The sequence below is a fragment of the Simochromis diagramma genome, unplaced genomic scaffold (assembly GCF_900408965.1).
Source record: "Simochromis diagramma unplaced genomic scaffold, fSimDia1.1 OVJJ01000463.1, whole genome shotgun sequence".
NCBI lineage: Eukaryota > Metazoa > Chordata > Actinopteri > Cichliformes > Cichlidae > Simochromis > Simochromis diagramma.
The window spans coordinates 3,006,176-3,032,943 of NW_024386941.1; the positions used below are offsets into that span (position 1 = coordinate 3,006,176).

General features: G+C 37.1%; 1 protein-coding gene across 4 annotated transcripts in view; it reads left to right on the forward strand.

Moving 5' to 3' along the window:
- Nucleotides 1–679: 679 nt before the first annotated feature.
- Nucleotides 680–26,768, forward strand: part of LOC120737072 (rho GTPase-activating protein 42) — a 74,633-nt gene continuing 48,544 nt past the window's right edge. For 2 of the 4 annotated variants that reach the window (XM_040037521.1, XM_040037524.1), the window contains exons 1-3: nucleotides 681–990; nucleotides 23,102–23,197; nucleotides 25,941–26,002. In XM_040037521.1, coding sequence (XP_039893455.1) covers nucleotides 837–990; nucleotides 23,102–23,197; nucleotides 25,941–26,002 — 312 coding nt within the window. In that variant the 5' untranslated portion in view covers nucleotides 681–836. Of the gene's footprint in view, nucleotides 991–23,101; nucleotides 23,198–25,940; nucleotides 26,003–26,768 lie in introns of all 4 variants that reach the window. The other 2 variants (XM_040037522.1, XM_040037525.1) reach the window with 2 other exon arrangements.

A 26,768-nucleotide genomic window follows, 5' to 3' on the forward strand; every position in this document is an offset into this window, starting at 1 on the left:
AACTAGGCTCTAGCTTAATTACTTCCATTTACCAAGGTATTAGTTTAGATCCCTCTTCTTAAGCTCTCGATGATGCCAGTGAGATGCCATGGACATCTGCAGAGTTTACAGTTCACAATATTAGAAAGCAGCACCACTGGCATAATTTGACCAAAAAACAGTATATTTGGTGCAGTAGACGCTTTAAGTGTGTGCTAAGATATCGTAAAATAACAAAAGTGACAGAGGTCATTTAAGAAATAAATGGATTTTTTTTTAATGCAAAAGATTTCTATAGCATTGCATACTGTGGTTGTATCTGAGGCAAAACAAAAATTAGTTCCAAAATTCTCGCAATTGGCAATTCTTGTTTGTATTTCCACAGAAACTGAATTCAAATTTTAATCTCTCTATATATTTTCTCTTTTCAGTCATTTGTAGTTGATATAGAGATAAGTAGGTTGATTTTTTTTTTCGCTTCTTCTTCTTCTTCTTCATTATTATTATTGTTATTATCATTATTATCATTAACGTAATTAGGTTTAGTGTGAAACGCAGAAATCAGCTTAATTTTTTTCAAAATAACTTTTTTCGTTGCTTAAGTTAATGATGGACCTACCACATTTGTTGTAATCTGTCCAAAACTAACCAGCAGGAGTCATACGACCACTGTTTTTTAAGGTAGCCGACAAAAAAAGCGAAGAAAATCAAAGCGGAAGTGAGGAACTAAGCGGAGCAGGAAAAGTTTTTAGGGGGAACTTAGAAGTGGCTATTACATCGGAACTACGTGATGAAAAGTAAAAACCTTTGTATGCCTAGTTACAGAGTTTAAAAGCCAGCGTTGCCGTTGAGGGACAATGGGACTCCCCACTTTGGAGTTCAGTGACTCTTTCCTGGACAGTCCGGACTTCAGAGAGCGTCTGAAATGCCATGAAATAGAACTGGAGCGGACAAATAAATTCATCAAAGACCTCATTAAGGATGGGAATATGCTAATCACTGCGCTCAAGAGTAAGTAGCCCAGCATGGCCTTTTTTATTCTTTCAGTCCACAAATAAAACTACCTAAAACCTAGAGGCGACTTTCAATTAGCGGACACATTCATTATATTTCTTTTAAGACTTTTGTGCTAGTGTTTGAATGGTCCCGTCTCTCTTTGAACTGAAGCCACCGGGAGCTGAATAATTGTTGTCCTACTGGGAAACATTTATATTACTAGGGAAAAGCTTAAATCTATACAAAAGCCACATAATTCATTATTAAGGTTGTTGCAATGCAAGGGATTTGTTTGCTTTGTGTCTGCTTCCCTGGCTTCAATGCATGCATGCAGAGGCTTGTCTAACAAATCCCAGTGTCAGAACTGTTAGTGTCATATAAGTGGGTTTCCTCTGCTTTAATATTCAATCATAAAGCCACTTTCTGACATATGGATAACAACACTGGGGGTTAATTCATTGATAGAAAACGTTTTTTCTCTGAAGTAAGGAAAATACATATTGTGGGCTTTAATGTCTGCATGAGGATGTCAGTGAGGATGCCAGCATTCAATTTGAGAGGTCATTGTCCTCTCAAATTCCAAGTTAGGTCTCAGATTCCACCATGCTGATTAAAGTCGACTTCCTGCTCTTTCCCTGTGGGGAAGGAGTTTGGTCTGTTAACGTCAGAAGTGTGTCTGTGAAATGGAGAAAGATTAGAAATATAGGTCTAATAAAAATGGAAAACAGCTGGGTTGAAATAGAATGGGAAGGGCACACAGCATTGTGCCACACTGCGCACACTAACCCATCACTCACCACTGTATTTTTTTTCCCACAGTTTAACTCAACATGGGTCTGTCAGACTTTGCTGTGAGACGGCATCATTCTTGTCATGCTCTTACCTTTTTAATCACCATTCCTATATGTTTTGCTTTTTGCTGCTCTTGTGCTTGAGGCAGCGAAGCTGAAATTGCACCTTAAGCAGGGAGTAAGGTTGCAATATCCAACAATTTACACATTTAAGCGGATCTATTATGCAATTTAACAATTTTTTTGTGTATTTCTTCTTGGACTCTGTTAGAGTCCAAGTGTGATTCACAGTTCAGAGTTATCTTGTACTACTTGGTGCAGACCCCAAATTCATAGGGGTTTTTTGAGACAAGATTTTCACCCTTCCTTTTAGCAAACTTTCTTCTGACTGGGTGACCCTGACAAACCAAAGGTTTCAATGGCAAGTGAGCGGTGCTCCTGTGCTCACTTGCCATTGACTGTTAATATACCATACCATGGGATAGTAAGTAAAACTAGGCTTGTGTCTGCTGTGTATTGAGCACTGAACTGAATTTTAATAGCCTAAATTATAATAGTCCAAAACAAATTAACTTGATCTCACAAATGACACGTCTTGACTTAATTAACTCTTCTGGACTAATCAGCCAATTTGAAAAACAGGACACTGATGCTTATAATAACCACATCTTTGTTTTTTCAGTATCTAGTCTGGCAGAATGAGTTTAATGGAAATTTATATTGATAAATGAACACAAAGGCATACAGTGTTTAACAAAGTAACTTTTAAGTTTAAGCTCTTTGCGGTGTTGTGCTGTATTTCTTCCTTCTGGTTTCAGTTCCATATATCTGTACTAAGCGTACATCAGATCAACAAAAGTGAGGAGCACTTAGTATTTGTATCACCCTGCCATACCGTTGTATTGCTGACTCTAGTATTTCTCAGGGCAGCTGAAGGCCAAACCTATTTCATACCTTTTTTGCAGGAAAACTGTTCCATCAGTGGACAGGGCATCATAGGTGGACAGTAATACCCTTCTCAATGTTTTATTCACAACAGGGAGGATATGTCAAAGGCCTGCGCAAATTGTTTAATACCAAATAAGACCTTAAGACTTCAAGATAGACTATGCAGTGGCAAGACAGTGGCAAGTGGTTTGAGACTTTGATTGCCTTTGATGGGTTTATTGATGTAGAAACACTGCATAGTTAAGGCTCTACTAGATCCCAACCTACACGCCCCTCCATCTAGCTGATCTGTTGCTATATTGAAGTTTGAAATGAGAAATTCTTATTAACCAGTGTTTCGTGTTAGTGCGTCATCTTCCACAGTAAATAATCCTTAAACATGACCACAACATTACCAGTGTTTGAGCTACTTGGAAGGAATTTTCCATTGTGTTTGTCTTTCCTTTGTAGTCATGAGTGTCTCAGTCCTTTAACTGAATGCCCAGTTTCAGTCAGGAGTAGGGAGAGAGTGCAGGAAGTGAAGAGACGGAAGTAAATTATTGATGGTCTTTAACTTGGGACGCCGTAGAGGTTTATGACCCTTTATGACCTGTCATCAGTGGTGACATTACTGGAAGATATTTAATGGATCTTTTTTCCTGTTATCATCTCATGTTTCACAGCTGTAAAGTATCCTATAATGTATTTTTCTTTAAATGCTGTCTGAGTGAATGAGGTCTGTTGAGCCAGGTTGTTAATGTATTACCTGCAAAGTGGTTTGACATGTGCTGAAACTGCACTAACTGGCTCCATATAAAGTCAAGCATATGTTTGTTATGGGTAATTAAAGAGGGTGATTTTCTGGCTTTTAGGGTTAGTAAAGAAATTTTGTGACTACCATTGTTGCAGTAGTGAAGGAAACACTTTCGTCTGGAGTCTGTGACGTTTTCACATTTTAGATGCACTCTATTAGTTGGGCCAAAGTTTAAGTCATTTTAAATGTTTAAATACTTACCTCACACGATATCTTTAACTTTTTGTCATCAGTTGAAAATTAATTCTGTAATCTGGTAACAACCCCAAACATCCAGCCAAAGTCGTAAAAAACGATTTCTAGTCATATGTAGAACAAGAAGACTAACAGATGGTATGGCCCCCTCAGAGCTCTGGTCTCAACACGGAGGTGGTCTGGGATTACATAAAGAAACAGAAAACAGTGAGACAGAAGGACTTTGACTAGTTCTCAAAGATACTTTAAAGAAAATACCAGCCAAATACCTTGAACTGCTCCACTTGCTACATCTTAATCTCTGTGATGACTGTTAAAATATACCTGTAATGTGCATATGAATGTGCAAATGTTTCCGTATGTTCACGAACCAGCCTTGATCGTGCAGTTACTTTATGCAAATACACAGATAAAAGAAACTGTAGCTTTTCATGAATCAATCACCATTTAGATATTACAAATCTCTGTACCTTTGGTACTTTATATAGGCTCAGTTTCATGAAGATTGGAAAGGCTGTCTAAGCTGAGGTCAGGAACAAACATGACACGCATATATTACGATCATTATGGTATGATATGCAAGATACAATCAAAAGGTTCTTTGACTGTGAATATACAACTCAAAGACCTTACCAATCATCTCTAACTATAGTGACTTGTTGCAGGGATATGCAGCTCCCAGCACTCCAGCCACTTTTGAAGCTGTTCTTGAAGTCCCGTCCGTTAAGCTCATCAAGAACAATTCGTCATAAACCCTGGATCACTTCCAATCTGACAAAATGGCAATACTTCAGCATAAATGTTTTGGGGCAGTCGCTGAAATCTGATGGGATATGACTGCATTGTAGTAGTCAAAAGGTTGCCATCTCACCACAATTCAGATACCTTTAGGTAGAGCAGGGCGATATGACCAAAAATATTTATCACGATATACATTTGAAAATTTGTGATAACGATATAACTGACGATATAATTGACACTAGACAAAATACTTTACAACTCCACAACTTTATTAGTGCAAAAAAAAACAACCCATCAATGTATTTTCACTTAAACAAGCAGCTGTTTTTTTATGTGCATTAAAGTTATATAAAAATGTAACAGTGCAAATGCAAATTCCTTGCTGACAGTTTAACCAAAAGGCATTTCCAGTGGAAATTGGCCGACACATCCTCAGCATAACCGTGTATAATATCCAACGACGGCCCGCTAGCATGCGCTACCAAAAATAGTGCTTTGTTGTGTATCTGACGGACGAAAGCTGACCCAGCTCCACACCACTGAAGTTGCAGCATTTTTACAAACCAATTCTGGTTCATCCGTTTCATTCAACGATCCGCTTTCGCCGCCATGCTTTTTCCGACGTGTGCGTATGAAAACAAAGGCACTGCGCATGCGCGTTTTACCCATATTCTATCACGATATTTCATTTTTCCCAAAATTATACCGGTATTACCGTGAACGGTATGATATGGCCCAGCTATACCTTTAGGAGCCTGAGGACATTACAGTAAAACTTGCTATTGATAGTTTAACTTTGTAAAACCCTGCTAATGTCCAAGAAAACAGAGTAGATTATCATCCTACTCCTAAACTAATGTGCCTTCAGTTTTAGAGATTGTGACTTCGTCTATTTTTAAGCCCAACTCTCGTCACTAGTAATGATTCTTGACGTCAAGGTTGTCTGAGGATCCATGCTCTATTGTGAAAAATCTGTGTTACACAAGTGGTGACATTACATAGAATACATACTGACAGATGTTGCTCGCATGTGTCAGTGCTATTCCCAATTTATCACTAAGAGAAAAAAATGTAAACTTCTTTGTCCCCCTTCATATTAATACTAATGATGAAGGTTGTGGTTTAAAGATTTCTGAAACACGCTGTTTAAACAGTGATATGTGTCAACAGTAATTTGGTCAGGCGGATGTAAGTTGCGCGGTTTACACCTGTTGTAAATTACTAGTATTTATTATACCCTATACTTAACTGTATTAATTCACTAATTATCACTTTGGTAGAAGGGTGGGAGAACCACAGATACGAGGTAAATTATCATACATTTAACATGTGGTTGGCAAGTTTATTTTAAGAGTATAAGAGCAGAAAGCCACAGAATTGGAGGCTAGTGTCTCTTATATGAAATCTATTTGGTACCTTCTGTAACTTATGTGATGACAGTGTCTTTACTATGCAGCAAATTGTTTGATTAACATTACAGGTTCTACAACATCCTTTAAGAAATTTGGACACAGATACTCTTGCTGTATTTTCTATAGAATGAGTTAAACCATGCTGCAGTAACAGAAAAAAGTGAATAGTTACAGTTACAGAGAATATACTCATGGTTGACAGGCTAGTGACATTTATAAATATGTATGAAGAACGTGAAAAATGATGAGCCATAGCTAGTCTTACTTTGGCAAGGGGATCTCTAAAGACCTACGTAGACATGGGCACACATTCTTTTGGGTGACAGCTTGTATCCGTCATACATAATTTGTACGTATTTGTAACACAGTAAACAAACAGTTTGTTCCTTGCACTTAGTGTCATCAGAATGTACTTTGGTTAATTGTGCATCACCACACATCCTCCAGATATCCACTGTTCTGGCCCGGAGCTTGGGGTTCCCAAAAAATTCAATCCAAACTTCCAGGTGTTCCAGATGCTGTCTAATGTTATCTTCCTGCAAGATAACAAGTTCTAATTGAAAGCAAAAAAGATTTCTAGATCTTAAGTATTAACTTTTGTGACATCTAATGCGTTTCAGTGAGTGGAGACAGATGAGCTTAGTATAAAGTGGAAGACATGGTTTTATTATGCTACCTGATAATATATCTCTGCCACCGCCCCATAGCCATGCCTTTCAGCAGTGACGGAGTGATGCTTCCTCCTTAGGATATACAATAATGAATGGCTGACACGCACGGGGACTGTTATTAAAAGAAATCAGTATTTAAAAAATATGTAAACAGCAATTCTTCCAACTGTGCTTAAATAATTTAATGCTTTTATGTAACTCAATATAGTTATAATTAGTTGCTGCTATTTTATTAAATAAAAAGATGACTTGTAGACTTTTGTCAAAAGTGATTTCACAATAGCTTTCAGCTTTGGGAACTCTAAGTGTTTGTTTGTCTGAGGACAGATGATGCTCCCAAGGCTCAGCCACAGGAAATGTCCTGTAAACATGCTTGTATAACCATCCCCCATCCGCCCTCAGATAGCATTTGGCCTGACATCATTCTGCTTTACTGTGTGGGTGTGTGTATCTGCTTTCTCAGTGTCTGTTGGACTGTGACTAAGGCAGACTGTGTGTTGCCGGATTATGCCATTTATAATATATCGGTGCTACTTTGACTACATTGATGAATTTTAACTCATGTAATGGAAATGAAATGTAGAGGTAAATTATGCGACTTGTTTAGCAATAAAGCTGAGAGAAGCGGTAAGCATAGCTGCTGGAGACGTGGATATTATGTGAACAGATTTTGATAAAAGGATTAGACGTTGTATTCCTAAAAGCTGCTTCCCTTCAGACTGTGCAAGAAAATGTGTTAGACTTCATATTGAGGTCTGTTCTGAAGCACTCTGTTGTTAGTCTGTCAGTCAAACTGATTGTCACAAAGAGTACACCGTTCTCAAGCTCACAGTTAGCTGACTTACACTGAATGCCAGGTATTGTGGTTCATATGTATTTCACCTCCATAACATTCAAAATTCAATAATTAATCATTCAATATTTTTTTGTGTGTGTCATCCTGAATACAAACTGAAATATATAAATGTATATATAATACTGTGTAAAATGTTTCCGAATCCCCAGGCAAGTTAAGATTTTGCTTGGAAAAGTTGAAAGTAGGTGCAGTGATTTATTCAAATGTGTAATACATGGAAATACAGTATAATACAGTGAAAACAGAGTTTGTACAATTCTAGTGAGCTTGAAAGTCAATATTTGGTAGGGCAACCTTCCCTCCTCAACTCAGCCTAAACTCTCTTTAACAAGGTTTCTAATAATTTCTTTAAGAGCATTCAGGAAGTGTTCTCGAGGATTCTTGAGGAAATTCAAAGCTTTTCTTTGGATGCTGGCTGCCTTTTGTTCCATTCTGTCAAGAAGGACCCACACTGCTTCCATAATTTTGTGGTTGGGGCTCTTAAAAGGCCAAGAGGCAGTCATGACTAAGTGTTCCATTGGGTGGTTTTCCTATAGCAAGTGCTTTTAATGCATTAGAAGTGTGTTTGAGATCATTGTCACATTTGGTCATAATTTTGTCATTCACACTGTGTCAACTGAATAGCTGGTTTAGGGTTGAAATGCAGCCCTATTACAAAAACCACCATGATTTACAGATGGCTCTAGATACTCACTGTGGTACCTCTTTTATTGGTGACATTTTGAACCAAAAATGTCATCACATCATAAGACATTTTGCCACGTATTGTCGTATGTAGTTTGGTGTTCTTCAGCCTTTTACCTCTTCCTTTTCTTAAGACTGAGTTCTTGACCGCCACACTTCAAGTGAGGCTGCTTCTGATGGGGCTTTGGTGAACAGCAGATCAGCTGAAGAGAGGAGTACATCTCTTGGGGCCTGTGTCAGATATTTGCTGGGGGATTTTTTCTTAAGGATTTGACTTTCAGATACTGTTCATCTGTTGTAGATAGTTTTTTAGACCTGACATTTCATTTTCTGTCCTCTACTTGTCCAGTTTTCTCAAACTGTTTTGTCGTGTTTTGAAGGACTAACTGTTCACCGTGCTGAAATATGCCACTCTTTTGAAATCACCTTGTTGGTGGTCCTTTTCGTTGTCCTTTTTCATAGATTGAGCTAAACAAATGGGAACAAATTATGTTTTTGGAATAGGCTGCATTTAGCAATTTTTTAAAAATATAATTTAAAATTGGTGCCTGTTGTGCGTTGACATAACACTGGTTCATCCTTGGAGTAAGGTGTCTTTTATCCGCTTGAATCGTTCATAGGTCAGTGTTTAGTGACAAGGCCTAAACTGTAAAAAAGCTAAAAAGCTAAATGTCCTTCGGAAAACTTGGAGGACAACTCAAGACTGCTTTAGAAAAATGACAAGAAAGTCTGACTCCTTGGAAGCAAAATGCAAAGAAATGATGGGTGGACTTTTTCACAGCAAATGTATACTAAATGTGTACCAGTATATACTAACTAAAAAGATTTGTCCTTTATATTTGTCCACAGTGGGTTGAAATAAAAAAAAAAGTGATATTTTTGCAAACTGAATTGTCTTTCTTTAAAGTCTGTACTTAGCTGTTCTTTTACTAAATACATGCTTTGTTAAGTCTTATATTGAAAAAGGCCTTTGAGAACTGTTACTACTGTTACTACAAAGTAGTAATCGAGCTGATTTTATCAGAACTTTTTTGAGAAATAAGTTCATCTCTGTTAGAATTTGTACCAGATGTGTTCTCGATGTGTCTTCTGAAAGAAAATCTCTCAACTCAGTCTAAAGGCAGTAGACCTGGTGATAAATGGTAGGTGCTGGCCTGTCTGCCTTTCTTTTTTTTTCAATCCCGCAGAATTGCAGGGGTAATAACTCTGATCTTTTTCTTTGGTGCTAAAGAATAGGCTGTAGCATTGCATCAGCCTCACATCAAAGACTCAGTGTCAGTATCTTCCATCTTCTAAGTTGTTTTCAGCAATTTAGATAGCTGAAAATGATGTAGATGTGTATTCTGCATGAATATGTGGGGAAAGATGGTGTTTTTCCTCTTTCATTCTGTGAACTCTAACAAATTTGTTGAAAGAATTAATTAGCCAATACTTAATAGGCATAAAAGCAGATTTTTGGATATAAGTCATTGTAAATGACAAATTCACTTTAGTGCATAAAATAATTGAGACATACCTAGCTTCACAATAATGACGTGCAGTTCTTCTAGAAAATACAAAATTGCTGGATTAACTTTCTTTGTTTTGAAATGAGAAAACAACTGTTGTAATTGGAACATGGGGGACTACCACGTAGGATTTTAACTGTGAAGTATTTTGTAGATATGCTGTGGTTTCTAAACCCAAGATTTCAAACTGAATCTCTTCCATTAGTGCTTAATACATTCATATTAAGACCTCTCATGAGTTGCTAATTTATTATCCCATCTTAAACCACATTAGGGGGTTGAATCTGCTAAAAATACTAGAGTTACTGTGGACAAAGTTGCCTACTACAAATGCAAGTTACAGTCATTGCTGGATATGTATCGCTGACAATGCCATTAATGGCACATGATGTCAACATTTGAGAGCTATGTTTTTCACCATTCACCAGTAACAACAGACTATCCATGAATCCCATTTATCTCTAATGAACACATAAAAGTAAACAACAATCTGCTGGAAATTGTAATTACATAGCCATGTGTTTGTGGAAATCCTCAGCTCTCTATTAGTGTGGGGAGTTTTGTTACATAAATAAACTATTACATTTTGGTTACAAAGCTATATTGTTAGGCAGGGTTTATTCTAAGTAGGCTAAGCTACAGCTGATTACCATGCCATGTTAATGACCTGATCCAAAAAGGCCTGAACAAAAACTAGTAGTAAACACTTTAACTGCCAAACTCCAGAATTGAGTAAAACTGCCTGTTAAAGGTGTTGCTTGATGCTACAGCTGGATATATTAGATGAGGCTCTGTTTCGAACAACAGCTTGCGGTGGGAAAGTTTCTGTATGCTCCGTGAGTGCAAAGGACTGTCTGCTGGCTCTGATGCACTATCTCCCCTGCTGGGTGACTGACAGGCAAACGTAATAGTAAGCAGGTGGAAGAGGCCTTACCTGAAGGGCCGCTCTTCCATTACAATCCCTCCAAATGGAATCAAAGTGGCACAATGCACCCCACTGTTGCATCAAAGAGATCTCCCCATCTCTCATTAAGCTTGGTGCACAAAAGCTTTCCCCTTTGAAGACCTTCTCATCTGAAATCAGCAGTGTCTCACTGACAAGATAAAGTAGCTACGGTGTTTCTCATTGCAATGTTGATATATAGGCAAAGAGTGAGCTGTCTCTACAAAAAAAGAACATTATTGCAGATTGCTTTTTTTTTGTATATGTGCCTCAAGGAAGGCAAAGATGTATAGCAAAGTCAAGGAATGTAGCTTGTAAATGTGACACAGAATAAACTTAAACTCACTGTGAGTCATTTGGGGGAAGTGAAAACTTGTAGCTATTTAGCACAAACTGGAGACGAGTGCATAGTAAAGCTTTTTAATGGAACACATTTATTCCTGCGACTTAAGGTTTTAAAAGCTTTTCTGCATTAATTTGTGTTAAGGTACTTCATTATAACCCCAAAGAATTATTTAGAGGAGTGAAAGCACAACAAGGATGCTGCTGTGTAATTAGTGTTATAATGAGTATGTCAGTCACATTGTACGGTGAACTGGGAGTGCTGCAGACAGATGTTGTAATATGCCTGAAATTTAGCAGGTCAATTGGATAGTTTCTAAGATTCTTTTGAGATATGTTTCTTGAGTTTGCAGGGATTTTTGTGTAGAGGAAGTCTGTCAACTTTAAAACTTATTTTGAACTTAGTGAGGGTTTCAGAAATGTAATTGTTTCATAACCACCATCTTTGCGACTTGGGTTTAAAAGGTTGACATACTAGGAGGAAGTTTCTTGTATTAAACTGAAGCCTGGATCAACTAGAAATTGCTTAATAGATTTTAACATAGTATCAGTGCGTTTTACAGAAAATGAAGTAATGATGTTTGATTTCCTGCTGGGGAAATTGTTTCTTTTTCATGCTTTGGATACTAAAACCCAGGAGGGTGTTAATTTGGTACCTTACATATAAAAGTACCATAATCATGATTATGTGGTTCAACCAGACATAGAAACTATATGTTTTATTGACTGAGATATAGTTGCCACCCCAAAACTAAAAATAACTGAATTGCTCTTGTAGAGTGTATGGCTGCTATGACTATCCGTATTAGTCAAGTCCTAATAGTGAAATAAGTATGCAGTGTTTGCAGGAAGACTTTCAGGTTCAAATGTAGTGTTGTCTGTGTTTTGTCAGGCGCTGTCAGCAGATGGAATTTGGTAGTATGTGGTTGCCCTGGAGATGAGATAAAGGTTGTACCCAGGGGGTTTTGTTGTGCGATGACTGACAGCCATAGTTTCTTTCTCATATCTCTCACACTGGGCACTAACTGGCGTAGCTTTTCCATCCAGTAACGTCTTGCCTGGGTGGTCAGACCTCTGCTCTTTGATTAAAACCTATACAGGAGGATGGTACACAATACTATTGTTCCTTCAGTTACCTCTTACTGCATTCTCACTCTGAGAAGAATCATTGCTGTAAGTTAAATACTCTAATAGGAAAATACAGTGCAGACTGAGCTAAAATGTGTGCTGAGTATATAATTAGACAACAATGTTTTAAGGTGTTTAATGTAATGAGTAAAATCAGAAGTGGGTTGCTTCCTTTTTTCACCTCCCTTACTCAGGCATCAGTATTTTTTTCTTATACCAGTGTTTCACTTCATGTGGTAACATTTTCAGATTCACGCCTTATACGAGTTAGGCTTGTTCCTCTCATATTGAAAGCAGAATGCACCAAATTCTTGTTCCTGACAGAATAGGTGTATAAGAATAAGATGAAATATTCAGGGAACCACAGAGACTATAGTTCCTATATACAATGTGTCCTTTGTTCCATATTTTCTTCCTTTCTTACAGAATGAACTACTGATGTTTGGTAACAGTGTTACATGTGATGCATATTATTATATTTTCTTGATATGACCAATACAGAAACTGAATTGCTTTTTGAAGTTGTGAAGACTTTGCATTTATTGTATTTAGTGACAGTCCATTATGCATTGGAGGCTACAACTGCCTTAATTATTCATAGCATGCATTCAACAAAGTGCTGGTAGCATTCCTTAGAGTTTTTGATACTTATTGATATATGATAGCTTCACAAAATTGTTACAGATTTGTAACCAACACCTTCATGATGGATCTTGAAATATATGGTACATGGTTGCTTTTCTACTCTACCTGAGTACTCAAAGTACTTTTTACAACTTGTCTCATTCAGCCAAGCACTTCTTTCTGTGCTTTCTAGTACTTTCTATCTAACATTCACACACATTCATACTCAGAGAGCAGCTTGAGGTTAGTATTATGCTGAAGGCATGCAAAGTGGAGCAGCCAAGGATCAGACCACCAACCTTCTGATTAGTATATGACATGCCCTACCTCCTGAGCTACATTCACCCTAATATAGTGACTGTGGAGGACATTTAAGTTGCAAACTCTGTTTAAGACTATATGAGTTATGTGACACAGCACATTATCCTGCTGAAAGTGCCCATTAGAACATAACAACACTGTAGTTATAAAGGGATGGACACAGTCAGCAACTGCCCAGTTAGGCTGCTGTGTGTAAATGATGTTCAAATTGGCCCAAGAGGCTTAAAGTGGACCAGAAAGCAGCCCTTGTCATCATACCACTAGGAGCAGCTCAAACTGTTCAAGGTACATGTTAGGAGAGATTCGTGCTTTCTACCTCCACCATATGAATGTTACAGCACAAATCAACACCAATGTCATTACCCATATTACAAATTAACATGTTTCCAATGTTCTAATACTATAGATATATGTTCATATATATATATATATATGTATCCTGGCCAAAATAGACTGTCTATTTACCAGAATGCCTTACCATTAGCCAGTGGTACTACCCTGCCAATTTTGTGAGCCTGTGCCCACTGTAACCTCAATTTTTCTAATCTTAGGTGACAGCAGCCTATTGGGCACCAGTAGCAATGGAATGTTCATGAAGTCTCTTGACTGGTCTTTTAATTCTTTAGCAGAGTAGATTTTCTTGGCCATGTCTGCATGCCAGATGCATTGAGTTTGCACAGGTGTAACAAATAAACTGTCCAGTGAGTCTGTGCATTTAGATGCAGATTTCCAACAGTAAACATTCATGTTCAAACCAATAAAGCCTGGAATATGTTATGCTGATTACACCTTTACTGTTTCCCTGGGGATAAAACAATTAAGCTGTTCATTTATCTTCCTTTATACTGATCCCCCTGCCATTTATCTTTGCTGCTGCTAGTTTCAGTGGGATGGTTTCTTTGTAAGTGGTTGTGCTATATTTTCTGGAATATACATAGTTATTTGTGCTAATTCCTGATCTTAGTAAATAATGCATTTAAATAGAAAATAAATACATAATTGTTGCGCTAGCTCTCGTTTAAACATTGCCCAAAGTAAAATGTGGTACATTTGTTTTCCCATTGAGGTATAGTTATAAGCGAATCTTACCAGAAAGATTCAAAAGACTCAAATCTTGTTCTTCTACTTCGAGTTGCTTCCTTTAGCGGTTGCCACAGTGGATCAATTGCCTCCATCTCACCCTATGCCTATCATCCACCTCTGTCACACCAACCCTCTGCATGTTCTGCTTGTCTATATCCATGAACCTCCTCAGTGGTCTTCTTCTTTTCCTCCTGCCCGGCAGTTCCTTATTCTATATTCTTTGTTCAATATATCATAATTCCCTCCCCTGCACATGTCTAAACCATCTCAGCCTTGCCTCTCTCTTTGTCTCCAAACCACTCAACCTCAGCTGTCCTTCTGATATACTCATTTCTAACCCTGTCCGTTCTGGTCATTCCTAGTAAAAACCTTAGCTTCTTCAAACCTGCTACCTCTCTGCTAGCTCAGCTTCCTGTCTTTTTGTTAGTGCTACTGAATCCAAACCATAAATCATAGCAGGCCTCACTACCATCTAGTAAGCCTTCCCTTTCACATGTGCTGCTATCCCTTAACCACAAATCACCCCTGACACTCATCTCCACCTTGCACTCTCTTCTTCCATTCTCTTGTGCACTGTCCATCTCCACACCTTGTACCTTCATGGTTACAATTACTCATTCACACACACGTAGGTATATTAAAATCTATTTTCACAAGCACATTTATACAAATATCTAATTTATTATAAGATCTAAAGTGTAAATCAATCAATCTTCATATCAATGTTCATTATATGTGGGTATAAAAAACTGTCAGTCACCTCACCTATAAATATTATACAGAAATACACACAATCACACATATTACACTCTGGTTTCAAAAAGAGCAGTGAAATCAGGTTTATTATATAGACCTTATATTGTTTCCCTAGTCTTTACTTTCTTTGTGCCCACGTAATTCATAACACAGCTGCAGAAACTAAATTGCGAGTAATAACAATACACACTTTTTAGAGGATATTATTGGTTCACCAGTGGTTTCTTTTTCAGTACTAATTAGAGTGAGTGAGTAACGAACAAAAGTATTGTAATTTTTATTAGCTATTCAAGCTATTCAGGAAAAGCGCTAAAGTATTGACCAACTTCTGAACTAGTTTGTGCCCAACCACTATGCTTATTATGGGTAATCTAGTAGTTTGAAAAAGGTTGAAATGAAGGACATTTTTTTACCTTTAAGAAAAACCTTAAAAATTGGGAGCTGCTTTATTTATTTACGTTGAATGCTAATGCTGAAAGTATCCCTTTTTGTTTCAGTTTCATAATTATATATTTTTTTCTACAAAGCTCATTCAACTCCCTTCTTTTTAAGGAGAGCACCCAATCTTTTTAACAGTTTAATGTTTCCCATGAGCAGCCCATAACTCTGTGATTAAAGAATAGGAAATCAATACAAACTGACTCCATCACATTTACTTTTGATAATATAAAGATTTCAAGTCTGTGTCGACTCTTTCATTTGTTATTAAGCTGAAGTCTGTGAAGTCAGCTCAAGTGAATTTATTTGTACAGGCCAAAATTACATGCAATGGTTTACAGAGATATGAAACATAAAAATACATTAAAAACAAGAAATGAAACAGAATCATCAACATGTCAAAGAGAAAAAAAATGAAAAGAGAAAAAAAAATAAAGTACAATGAGCTAAATAAAACCCGTTAAACAGAGACACAGAGAACAAGAGAGAGAGATGGAATGAGAAAACATGCTTGCAAATAATAGTCACTGCAGCTGCATAATTAACATTTCTCTCCCCCATTATGAAACCATTGGACTGAGTAACTGAACATTACCTTTCTGAGCGACAGAAACGCCACCATTTCCTAAACCTTGAGCTCTTCTGAACCTATATTATTTGTAAATTCAGTTCTTTTGAGGAGAGAGAAGATTTAGTATTGTTCAAATAAAAGTACATTTGTTCTATAACTATTAAGATTACTCAAGATGTGCCGTATAGTACTAAGGCATCAATCAATGTCAATTACCTGTGTAAATATTATTCAGCTATCAATATTAAGCAAAATGCTTAAAGAAGAACCTCTCTGAAAGTTTCTTGAAAGTATCCACAGACTTTGCTTCCTTAATATTTTGAGGTAGACTGAGTTTGGGGGCAGATTTAATGGATGTCTACAAATTTGGCAGTGGAATATCTAAGAGTGCAGATAAGGTGATATTTTGGTAATATTGCTGAGATGAAAGGCACAATTAATGCGCGGCTTTATGCTCAGTCACTCCTAAATAAGCATGACTCTTAACGTCTGGTTTTATCCCGTATGTTTACTTGCCAAATGAGCGCCTTCAATTTCATTGAGGTAAAATAATTTCCTTTTATCTTCATTAACTTTTATTTATTTATTTATTAATGCCAGTTAAATTCAGGGCTAGAGTTCAGCATATATAGTTGTGTGTCATTGCGTTACGGCAATGGCAACGTTATGGCAATGAATATCGCAGTAGCAGACCAACACACCTGAATTTTTCATCACCCCAAGAAGTGCCATTAGATTCCTGATCTCCACAGCTGAAAAATAATTTCCTACTGGAGATATTTAATCCGATTCAGGAAATAGCATCATATTAGGAAAAACCTACAAGTAGTCATGATGGTGAATAAAGTAATCAAATTTGCCAAAAGCTAATCATAAATTAAAAACAGCCTTAGCATCATAGTTGAGTGTTAAATCTCTAATTATTATTTTATTTTATTTATTTTTGTGTGAGGGCAGGCTTGAATGCCTTCTGTTAAATGATTGTTGAGACAAAGAAAAGAAATAGTTAAAAAATATACTTTAACCTGGAAAGTGAAGGTTTGCGTTTTATTTCAGCCACACAATTACATTAAAGACAGGAGTGAAATTTGAGAATTGTCTTTAGTGCAGATGAAGAATGTGGTAGGGTTAATATTTTTTTCTGATATATATATATATATATATATATATATATATATATATATATATATATATATATATATATATATATAATTTTCTTTTTTGTAACAGGATGGAGTATTCCTCACATTTTCCAGAGGTGTGATGTTCCTCATCTCAAGAGAACAATAGTCTAGGGTTGCCTTCATTATCAGCAGTAATTTTTCAGAAATAATTTCCTCTGGCTTTTCTGACAGCTTTGTTATAAGATGCAACACTTTCTTTACAAGCTAGTAGATGGACTTCTAATTGAGTTTTTCTCCATCTCCTCTAAGCTACTCTGCAGACCCTTTTGAGCTCCTAGATAGAGGTGGTCAACCATGGGGATGATTTAACAGAGCACTTTTTTCCTACTTTGATTGGCATAATTAAATCTAGTAAATTAATTAAAGTGCTATTTCTTGTTAGTCATATCATCAACTGAAGAGTTAGTATTAATTTTGATGTCTGAGAAAATGAGTTCAGATATATTAAGTTCGGTGCTGCTATAAAAGACCCTTTACTTGATACTTTTATGGGTTTTTGACCACAAGGAAAAATAGCACCAAAACACTGTAGAGCAGTATCAGAGAGTGGAATGTTGTAGATATGTACAGCACATATTAAAAACAGAACTGTGTGACCATGCTCATCAGTAGGCCCATTAACCAAAATATCCCATGACTTTTTGGCCATTGCTGTTGCCATAGATATAAAGCAATATCAAAAATAATTTTGTCGAGGATTTAAATTCTATTATTTCAGAGTATTCTGATAAGCAGTGAGTAGCTTTTTGAATTGTGGTTTGTGGTTTATTAATTTTAGAAATGAGAACATTGGTTTTGCAAATGAACCAAGAGTAACAACATTGATGTTGAAGCTGAAGAATTAAGACAAAAGGTAAAGACCATATCCTGTAATACCAAAACTTTTGTTGTAATTTTAATGTTGCATTTTCCTGGGTTTTGATAAAGACTGTTAGGAAACATTACATTCAGGTGACTGTAACATTGGTAGGTTTGGTAAAGGTTGGGTTAATCTGAGCATCAGAGTTAAAAGATCATCCATTATTGATGGTCCTGTGAGCACACCCAGACAACTGCAGCAGGGCATCGATCTGAAATCTGCAGTTTTAGAGTCAAAGTGGGAACGATAGGAGCGCATCAATGGCACAATACATTTTCTGAGTTCCTCTCAGTGCTGTTCAGTGCAGCCTCTGCAACATTTACAAGTGGTCAGACAATCTTAAAACAACATATTTTTATGAACACTTCAGTGTGTGGTCTATTCGAGAAGAGAAGCTGTGAAGTTGTCTTTCTTAAATACATTGACATTGAATGAATCAGTGCTGACTGTTAGGGTTAGAATAATATCAGACCTCTCAAGCAATTTCTGTTCCTGTGAACTTTAGATTTTGTAACTTGATGGTTGCTCTTAAACTTTTTTTATTGTATTAAAGATAATTTGGAGCCTTCTTAACGAGCAAAATTCAAAGCTTTTTCAAGTATAAGAACAAACTGTATGCAAGCATGTAACCATAAACCTACGTGTGCCATTTACACTTGAGACCTGTAAAACCGCTGGTACTTAATAGTACTTAATGAGTCTTTTATATTTTTAATGAGTCTATTACATAAACACAGATTTAGCTCTATATACTGTATCTGTGTCAATTTTTTTTTTTAACTTTTGAGGGGTTTTTTAGGTAAAGACTGTTGAAGAGAGAATAATTAAGGTAAGAAGCAATTAGTGAGTCATTGTCAACAATAGATATGAGAACACTGCATACATTTGAACTGAGTGGGCTGGCAAATAAAAGGCAAAAGGCATTTTAGAATCTTTTCCTTGTTTTGTTTTTAATTATAAATCCAAAAGAAAGTTGAAATGTTGAAATATTCCCTCACGTGCCCGATCTTCACTCATTATTAAAATTTCACCTCAGCAGGCCCACACGTTAACCTTTACGTAACTGAGATATGAAACATATTAGCTTCAGTTGCACAATTAAAAACAGAGCAAAAATAACAACTGCAAGCAGGAATGAGGGAGCCAAGTACTTCCCAATAACAACTTCATGTGATCATGTCAAAAGTAAGGCTTTTTCAATTGGCTGCATAATGCTTCTAAGGCTTAACTTGAAGATTATCAGGACTAGTTATGATGGCAAGTCAATTAGGCTGACATGACTAGTTGACATATCTTGACCTTGACACCCCCGCACTTTTACCAGATGCAAGCGCTACTAATTATAAGCAGAAATGCTGAACATCATTTAGCAATACCTTTTTCTTCTAAAATGTATAATATGATCACTTCCAATTTTCTTTGTGCTGTTTCTGCTGCTTGTTAATGTCGGTGACAGGGCTGCAGTTTACCGGATTTCCTTAAAAGCTTGACTTGTATGGTACTTGTTCTGGTGGGGAGCAGAGCCAAAGTTTAACAATATAATGGGTAAAGTAGATTAGATGAAAAGTTGTTGAAAAATGCAATAAACACTGCCACATATATACAGATATACGCAGCAGTGTTCATTGCTATATATGGCATACATGAGATTGCATCTAATTATAACATGGCTGTGCAGTTTAGCGCAGCTACCAGGTTCCTCCACAATCACTAATCCAACGACACGAGGGAGTGACTGCAGTCGTTCTTTACAGAGCATATTCCAATACAAAATATTGTATTCACGTCTTTTGATTTATTTGTTCCTGTTTCATTTAGGCATTCAGTCTGAGAATTTCTTCACTTTTTTCCTGCTTTTTATGGATGCACTTCCTTTTATCCTGTCTCCACTGCCTGTGTCAACCCGTCTGTAATTCCCTCCCCCCACAGAAAGCGCAGAGTGGAGGAGTACTGGTAAATGAAAGATTTTTACCAGAAATACTTTTTATACTTAAAAGTCGACTGACTTGGGTCCACAGGAATTTCCTAGGTCTGAAGATCAGATGAATGATTATTAAGTAAACCACAGAACACACAGATAGAAGTTACTGAATTCATTGAAAAGTTAAGTTTGACGCATCGTGGCATGCTCAAGAAGTAGACATTAAAATGAAGTGACTGCCCCCAGTTGGTGTTCAGAGCTACAAACCAGTCAATTTGATTGGTTGGCATAGATTCTTACAGCAAAGAGACAAATAAGAAGATGGATAAGAACTCTTCTGGTGTCTATGCAGCTTCATTACTTGGCCCACAATTATAAGTGAGTCATGCGCTCGGTTAGCTTTATAGACGTCATCACTGTAGTTACTCTGACCCTTTCATTAAATGCAAAAAAACTGCTGCATTTCTTTCCTCCTTGTGATTTCAGTTGTAACTGTAATTAGATCTTCTCTTGAATCAACGACCTGATTTCTACCATACATATCATTGGTTTATAGTGTACATCTGTGTGTAAGATGGAAACCAGATTTTAACTGAGTACTGTTTATTTTTGTCTCGTCCAACAGTTTAAAACTCCCTGGTGTAAATGTGAAGGTGTGTATGTCTTTTAATGTGTGAAAATATGGAGAATTTTTGTGTAGCTCTCTCTCATCCAAGCTGTTATTTGAGGGAGGAGAAAAATGAAACAATAGTAAGTTGCAAGTTGATGTAGCCTAATTGGGGAAATTAAGTACATTTTTTAATATCCCACATAAACTTTTGAAAACTGTTGACAAGGCAGGCAGAAAAATGTAGATATAAAAAACCATTAATCAGCTATTAAATAGTTTCGTGCAACTTTTTTTAAGCAGCAACAGAAGTTAAGCTCATGGTGAGGTGTCTGTCTGTTCCCATTTAGTTCTTTTCTTTATTCCATGGATCAAAGAGAAAGTGGGAGGTTTTATATAAGGCAGGTAGGGTTCAGGAAATGATAACCTAGTCTTTTTTTTCCCATTGAGAGCATTAGATCAGAGACTGTTGAAGCACCTCTAATTCTTGACTGGACATGTTACACTCTGGTTGACTCATCAATCCAAACAAAGAGAAATTGCTCTTGGCTACTTCTGGCTCATTGCTATTAAGTCAAAGGTATAATACTTTGTATGAAGTAAACTTGTTCATAAACTTGTAGTTTTATGCATACAAATTTTAGAGACAAAGAGCTTACAACTGTGCTGCCTGCAGCTCTAACAATGATTGCAGGAGGTCAGCCTTGTAACTTTCTGACTGCAGCTTGAATCAATTTTCTTTGTTATTGGATCATATTTGGACCAGTTCACGTGCTATGCTGCGGTGTTTTGTTTCTCATTGCCACATTTGTAAATATGCCTCCAATCTTTATTGGACTTTATCTTGCTTCTATTCATCAGCAGTTATTACTAAGGCTTATAGATGCTGTTGTCATACAAAAAAATACTATGAAATTCTCCTGCTGTATTGTTAAATTCTTGTGGCTCATTTAAATCTTTTAAAAAATTTTCCACTGGCAGTCACACGCACTTGTGTTTTCATAGCTGGAAGGTTTTGGAGTACAAAAAATGACAGTACTCTCTGGAGGTTGTCAAAAAAGACATTTGATCAAGTTAAACTGTAGAATACAATAAAATCATAGATTTATACCTATAGCAGTGGGGAGTATCCAAGGGTGGAATTGTTCTATTGATTTGTATTTTCTGTGTGGGCTTTATCATTTTTGAGACAAAGGTTAGGCAGTTCATCTGGGCTTATTTTTTCAGATCCAGGTATTATGATCAGGCACCAGTAAATATTGCAAATGTGTGACTGTCAGTGGGCTTGTACATGGACAGACAGCAGTTCATAAAAGTGCATTATTTTGTTATCTGCTGTTATGAATTGTCAAGCTTTATGCTATTGTCAGTTTTCCAATGTTTAAAAGGAAAATATCTGTAGAAGTAGTAGGGCTGCAGTGATTTATCGAATAACTTGAATAACTCAATTAAAAAATATCCTTGAGTCTTTCCTTTGATGACTTTGAGACTTGCAGTAGAAATGAATTTAGAGGCCTTTTTTTGCATGCCAGTAAAAATGTACATGGGTCAGTAAAACTCTGAGCCACTGACCTGGGCTGTTAGGCTGGACACTGAATTATTGTTACAATTATTATTAATATGTACAGTATGAGAACACCTCTTTTCAGCAACAGGAAACGTTGCATCAAAGCACAGGTCAATCCTCAGTTCTCAGAATGTTAAGATGCTCACTTTTCTTAATTGAAGGCACCACATGCTATTTCAAAGGCTTACAGACCACACTTACTCATTCACTAGCACACTTCAGCGTGCAGGCAAACACAAAGACACCATACACATGAACAAACCATTGATCTATCTCATCCATACAATACTTTTAGAAGCATTTTTTGCCTCCTACTAATGTAAGAAAGCCTTTCAAAAAACCGAATAAAGGCTGTTTAATGAATGTTTTCATTTAGTTTGCGTTCAAAAGAAACCATTGAGCAGTTGATTTTAAAAGACTTGACTTTTGTCTGTTTTGAATATTAATTGTTGCCCATTAATAAGATAAAAACTAGGCCTATTTATATGCTGATGTTTTATGATGCAGCTGTGGTGCCCGGGGAAATAATTCCTTGCAACTTGACAATAATTAAAGCAATGCTATTGGATGTGGTGGTTATCTTGATATGGTATAACCATATGAAATTTCTGTCATTTGACTATCCACACGTCAGTCTCAACTTATAGAACTTGTAGCTGTTGTCCTGGGTTCTGCTTTGTTTCCGCTTTGACAACAAGTTCTGGGAGCAAAATTTTGGCACCCTTTACCAGGTGTTGCAAAATCTATTTCCAGTTATTGTGTGGGAAGGGATGGGGCACAAGGCTTTTGCTCATAATTGGCAAAAAGATCTGTTATATGAACTGAAATAAATGCAGCAACAGAGCAGAAACCAGTAATTTGTCTCTGTGTCCACTAAACTTTTTTGATGTGGAACAGCAGAATATGTTTTGCCCGAAGTGCGTCTTGTTTTCAGCAACATGCATCTGCTTGTTCCCATTTTGTGAAAGTGGAAAAGCAAAATAAAGTAAAATCTAGTGCAAAAGCAAAGTCTGCGAATTATATATGGTTATTGTGTATAGTCCAAGGAGGTTACATTAAATTTGCATTAAATTACATCACATTTTTCTTTTATAATGTACAATAAAATTTGATTCATGTGTCTTCAGTGTGCTTTTCATCTGTGGTATGCCTCATCTGATGCTCAGCCCATCTGATTTTCCAGATCTTTCTGCTGCCGTCCAGAAGTTCTCCCAGTCTCTGCAGGAGTTCCAGTTTGAGTGCATAGGAGATGCAGAGACAGATGATGAGGTGAACATCGGTGAGTCCAGTTTAACAAGGCACAGAGTATTCATCTCCTGCTAAAGTTTCACCTCTTGCATCACATCAATCAGATTTTTTTTTATCTGATTTCTCTTTTGTTTTATGTTTTAGTTTCTCGTAGGAAAACAGTTGCTGTGCCCACATGTATCATGCGGGCACTTGTCTTGTAAAGGTCACATGCTCAAACGATTCGTTTATAGTTAACCTGTATATTAGTAAAAGTAATTAACAAAGAAAGAAAATGCTGTAACACTAATGCTGTTCATTTTTTCAAATAAAATCCAGCGTGATCTTGGAATGGGGTTTGGCTTTGTGTATGGATGTTAAGCTTGTCTGCTGTGCATGTATAATTAATGCTATTGATTTGCTTATGATGCTTTTCCTGTATCTTTTCAAGCCTATATGAGATCAAAGGGACTAATTGTGATCAGTGTCAGAGATTAATGAAGGTGCAAACCTCCTAGCCTCCAAGAGGAATATGAAAGCAGCTGTGCAGAGGGCCTCGTTGGCTCTAATGGGCATGACTCCCAGTTTGGCCTCCTCTTCGTCTCTGTTTTTTGCACTGCTCATTATCCCCAGCTTGAGTCTTTCGCTCTGTGGAGCTGTAGACTGCTGAATTACTGTCCATCTGTGAGGGCTAGACTAGATATCGACCTCCTCTACAGGCTGTAATGTTCATCTGAATGCAAAATGAATAGTCCTTTTTTTCCCTCACAAAGCTGTTGTTACTGTGTGATGGCCATGGGTGCAGGAGACCAATTATATTTATTGGAAAAATCCACATCCAAATCTAAACCTCATTAGAATCAAGCACACTTTAATTAGAGACCCTTCCCTTGACTTCCCTTGTAATTAAGAATCTGATGATCTTAGACTCAACAATGGATGTTTTAGCAGCGCACCTGTAACTGAACCTTTTTGGCGATGCATGAAACTGGCACAGGAGAAATGGTTCTGATGACAGTTTCATGCCACGTGTTGGGAAGCATTTGTGTACTGTGTTATTTATAGACGTTGGCAAATTTGTTTGGGAAGTCTTTAATCAGGATCAAAGTAAAAATGAAAATGCAAAATAGTGTTTGTGTGATTTTGTGTCCACGTCTTCAGTATCCTTCCTGCAATACTACTCGGTTCATTCACCATGTCAGGGAGAAAAGGCCACGATTACTATTTGAGGAAAAAAACAGCCTGTTGAAATCAATCTAGTCATCAATGAAACTGAACTTTCTGACTGACATACCTAGACCCTTGTGTGAATGCCAGCCATGATCTTGATGCAGTATTGGTATAGTTCACTTTGATGCTCCTTACTTCCCCACATAACATTGGGATCCTGTATGTGCTGCCAGACAGGTTCATCTGACCTTCTATTGATTTCAGTCTATGACTTCCTGCAGTGACATTCACATTCCAAGCCAGAATGGGGCGAAAAGATTGATGTGGCTATAGAAATTTAAATCTTTAGAAAAGTTACAGCCCCAACTCATAGAAGGTCAATCCTTTAGTCGACAAGAACTGTTCAAATGTGGAATAAGTGAGATGAGCAAAAATCCAGCTCCGAAATGTTAAATATGGAACAGAAAAAGCATCATTTTAAGCACATAAAATTGATTGTAAACATACAGCTCTTGTTGTTGTCTAGCTACAGTGTGCAGAAAAATGTACATTTAAACAGCTTATCTTCCCAATTCATCTGTTCCTAAGGTACTAAACTTTATTTAATTTAGTGATTCACCGGGTTTATTGCCTTCCCTCCACTTAGCAGTGAATGATATGCAAGTTATAACCCCACTTTGACTCCCATTTCCTTTCTTCACAGTCTAATCTTGTCCCATCAGTGGCTCCAGCTGTGCCCTTTACCCCCTGAGAGGTTTTCACCGTTGATAGAGGAACTGGTAGCATTAATAGGAGGCCAGCCTGCCTGCAGGATCACTGGCACAAAATCATTGCTCCCCGGTCTTTAAAAGCTTTGGTGTGTAAATGGACCAAAGTGTCTAAGATGATGCATGGGTCCCTATGCCAGGCTGTCGGGGTTGATAATGATGTTACTGTGTTGGCAAGCAGAGCAGCTCGACCGCTGCTAAATGGCTAGACATAGGGTGACACAGGGGCTGACCAAGACAGGCCACGTTGTATCTGGCCTTCTATTTAATGAAGCTGTAAAGCTATCAAGGCACAGTTCTGTGTCAGATAAGCCTCGATGCATTGTATGCTGAATTCATCTGGCCCTGCAAAATGTAATATAAACCACTGAAGTATAACCCTGATGGCAGGAACATATCTCTATCACATCAGTCTCTCCTGTATTGTGACAGTATATTGCAAACCCTAGCTGTGGGAGAAAATAAAGGGAAGCAATCAGTGGGTTCAATTGAAGTATTGTTTTTTGTTGGTTTATTATTCCTTTCTTTTTACTGCTGGTCTTGGCTTAAATTGGACAGCTGCATGCTTTTATTAGGTTCTAAAATGTACTGCACTGAAAGGTCTGAAGCTGCAGTGCAAATAAAGATTTTAGCATCACGCCTCTCCAGTGCTCGTAGGGTGCCAGGACCAGCTGACGTTTAACGGCTATGCTTTTTTTTCTGCTTACGTATTTTTTTAATCATGTGACTGTGTCAACAGCCCAGTTCACTGTGTGTACTCTCTCAGCTGTGAATATATTGTGAAATGGGGACTCATACATACTGATATATATATTGACCAAACATTTTAATATGCCGATATGTCTTATTCTGTTTCAGCCCAGTCATTCAAAGAGTTCTCGCAGCTGTTGAACACCGTTGAAGAGGAAAGAAGACGCTTGGTAAGAATCCAATTTTAGACACCAAACAAAACCATAATTAAGATTTCAAACAGAAGCGCTGCAGTCTTTATTGCATCCGGTGATTGACAGCGATTTTTATAACTTGATATACAACAATAAAACAAAATCGCATTCACTAAAGCAAATATTGCCAATTATCTAGTTAATAGTTTCCTCTTATTTTATTTTGCGTGCTGAAAGTACGTTCACTTTTAATCTGTTTGCTTTGCTAAATCCAAACATTTGATTTTAAACATGGATTTTGTGTCTGGAATTTATAGTAGTCAATCAAGACGATAGAAATATCAGTGAGTTTGTGGTTGCGGTGGGTGGTCATATAAAGTTTTGCCGCAATGCTAATGATTAGTTGATGTAGTTGTAGCTCACAAAAAGCAAAATGGAACAGTAGCTGTTTATTTTACCATAATGAAATCAATTTGATTTGTTACTTATACTGAGTACTTAGTGGATCTGCTGTACCCTGTTGACCAGAGCATCACAGTCTCTAGTTACACAGCTTTACTAACTTAGTTTATAAGAACATAAGCTATTACTGAATTATAGAAACTGACATTCTTTAGAGGTTTTTATTCTTGGAAGAAACATTTTTCCTATGGGTTTCAGATGACTGGAAGTCAACAGTGCATAACATAATGATTGATACAGGTAGTAATATGAAAATACATTAAAACGGCAACGGAATGGAGAAACTTTGGCAAAACAATTTAAAGCCCCACATTTTCTTTGATGGATTTTTGAACTAAGA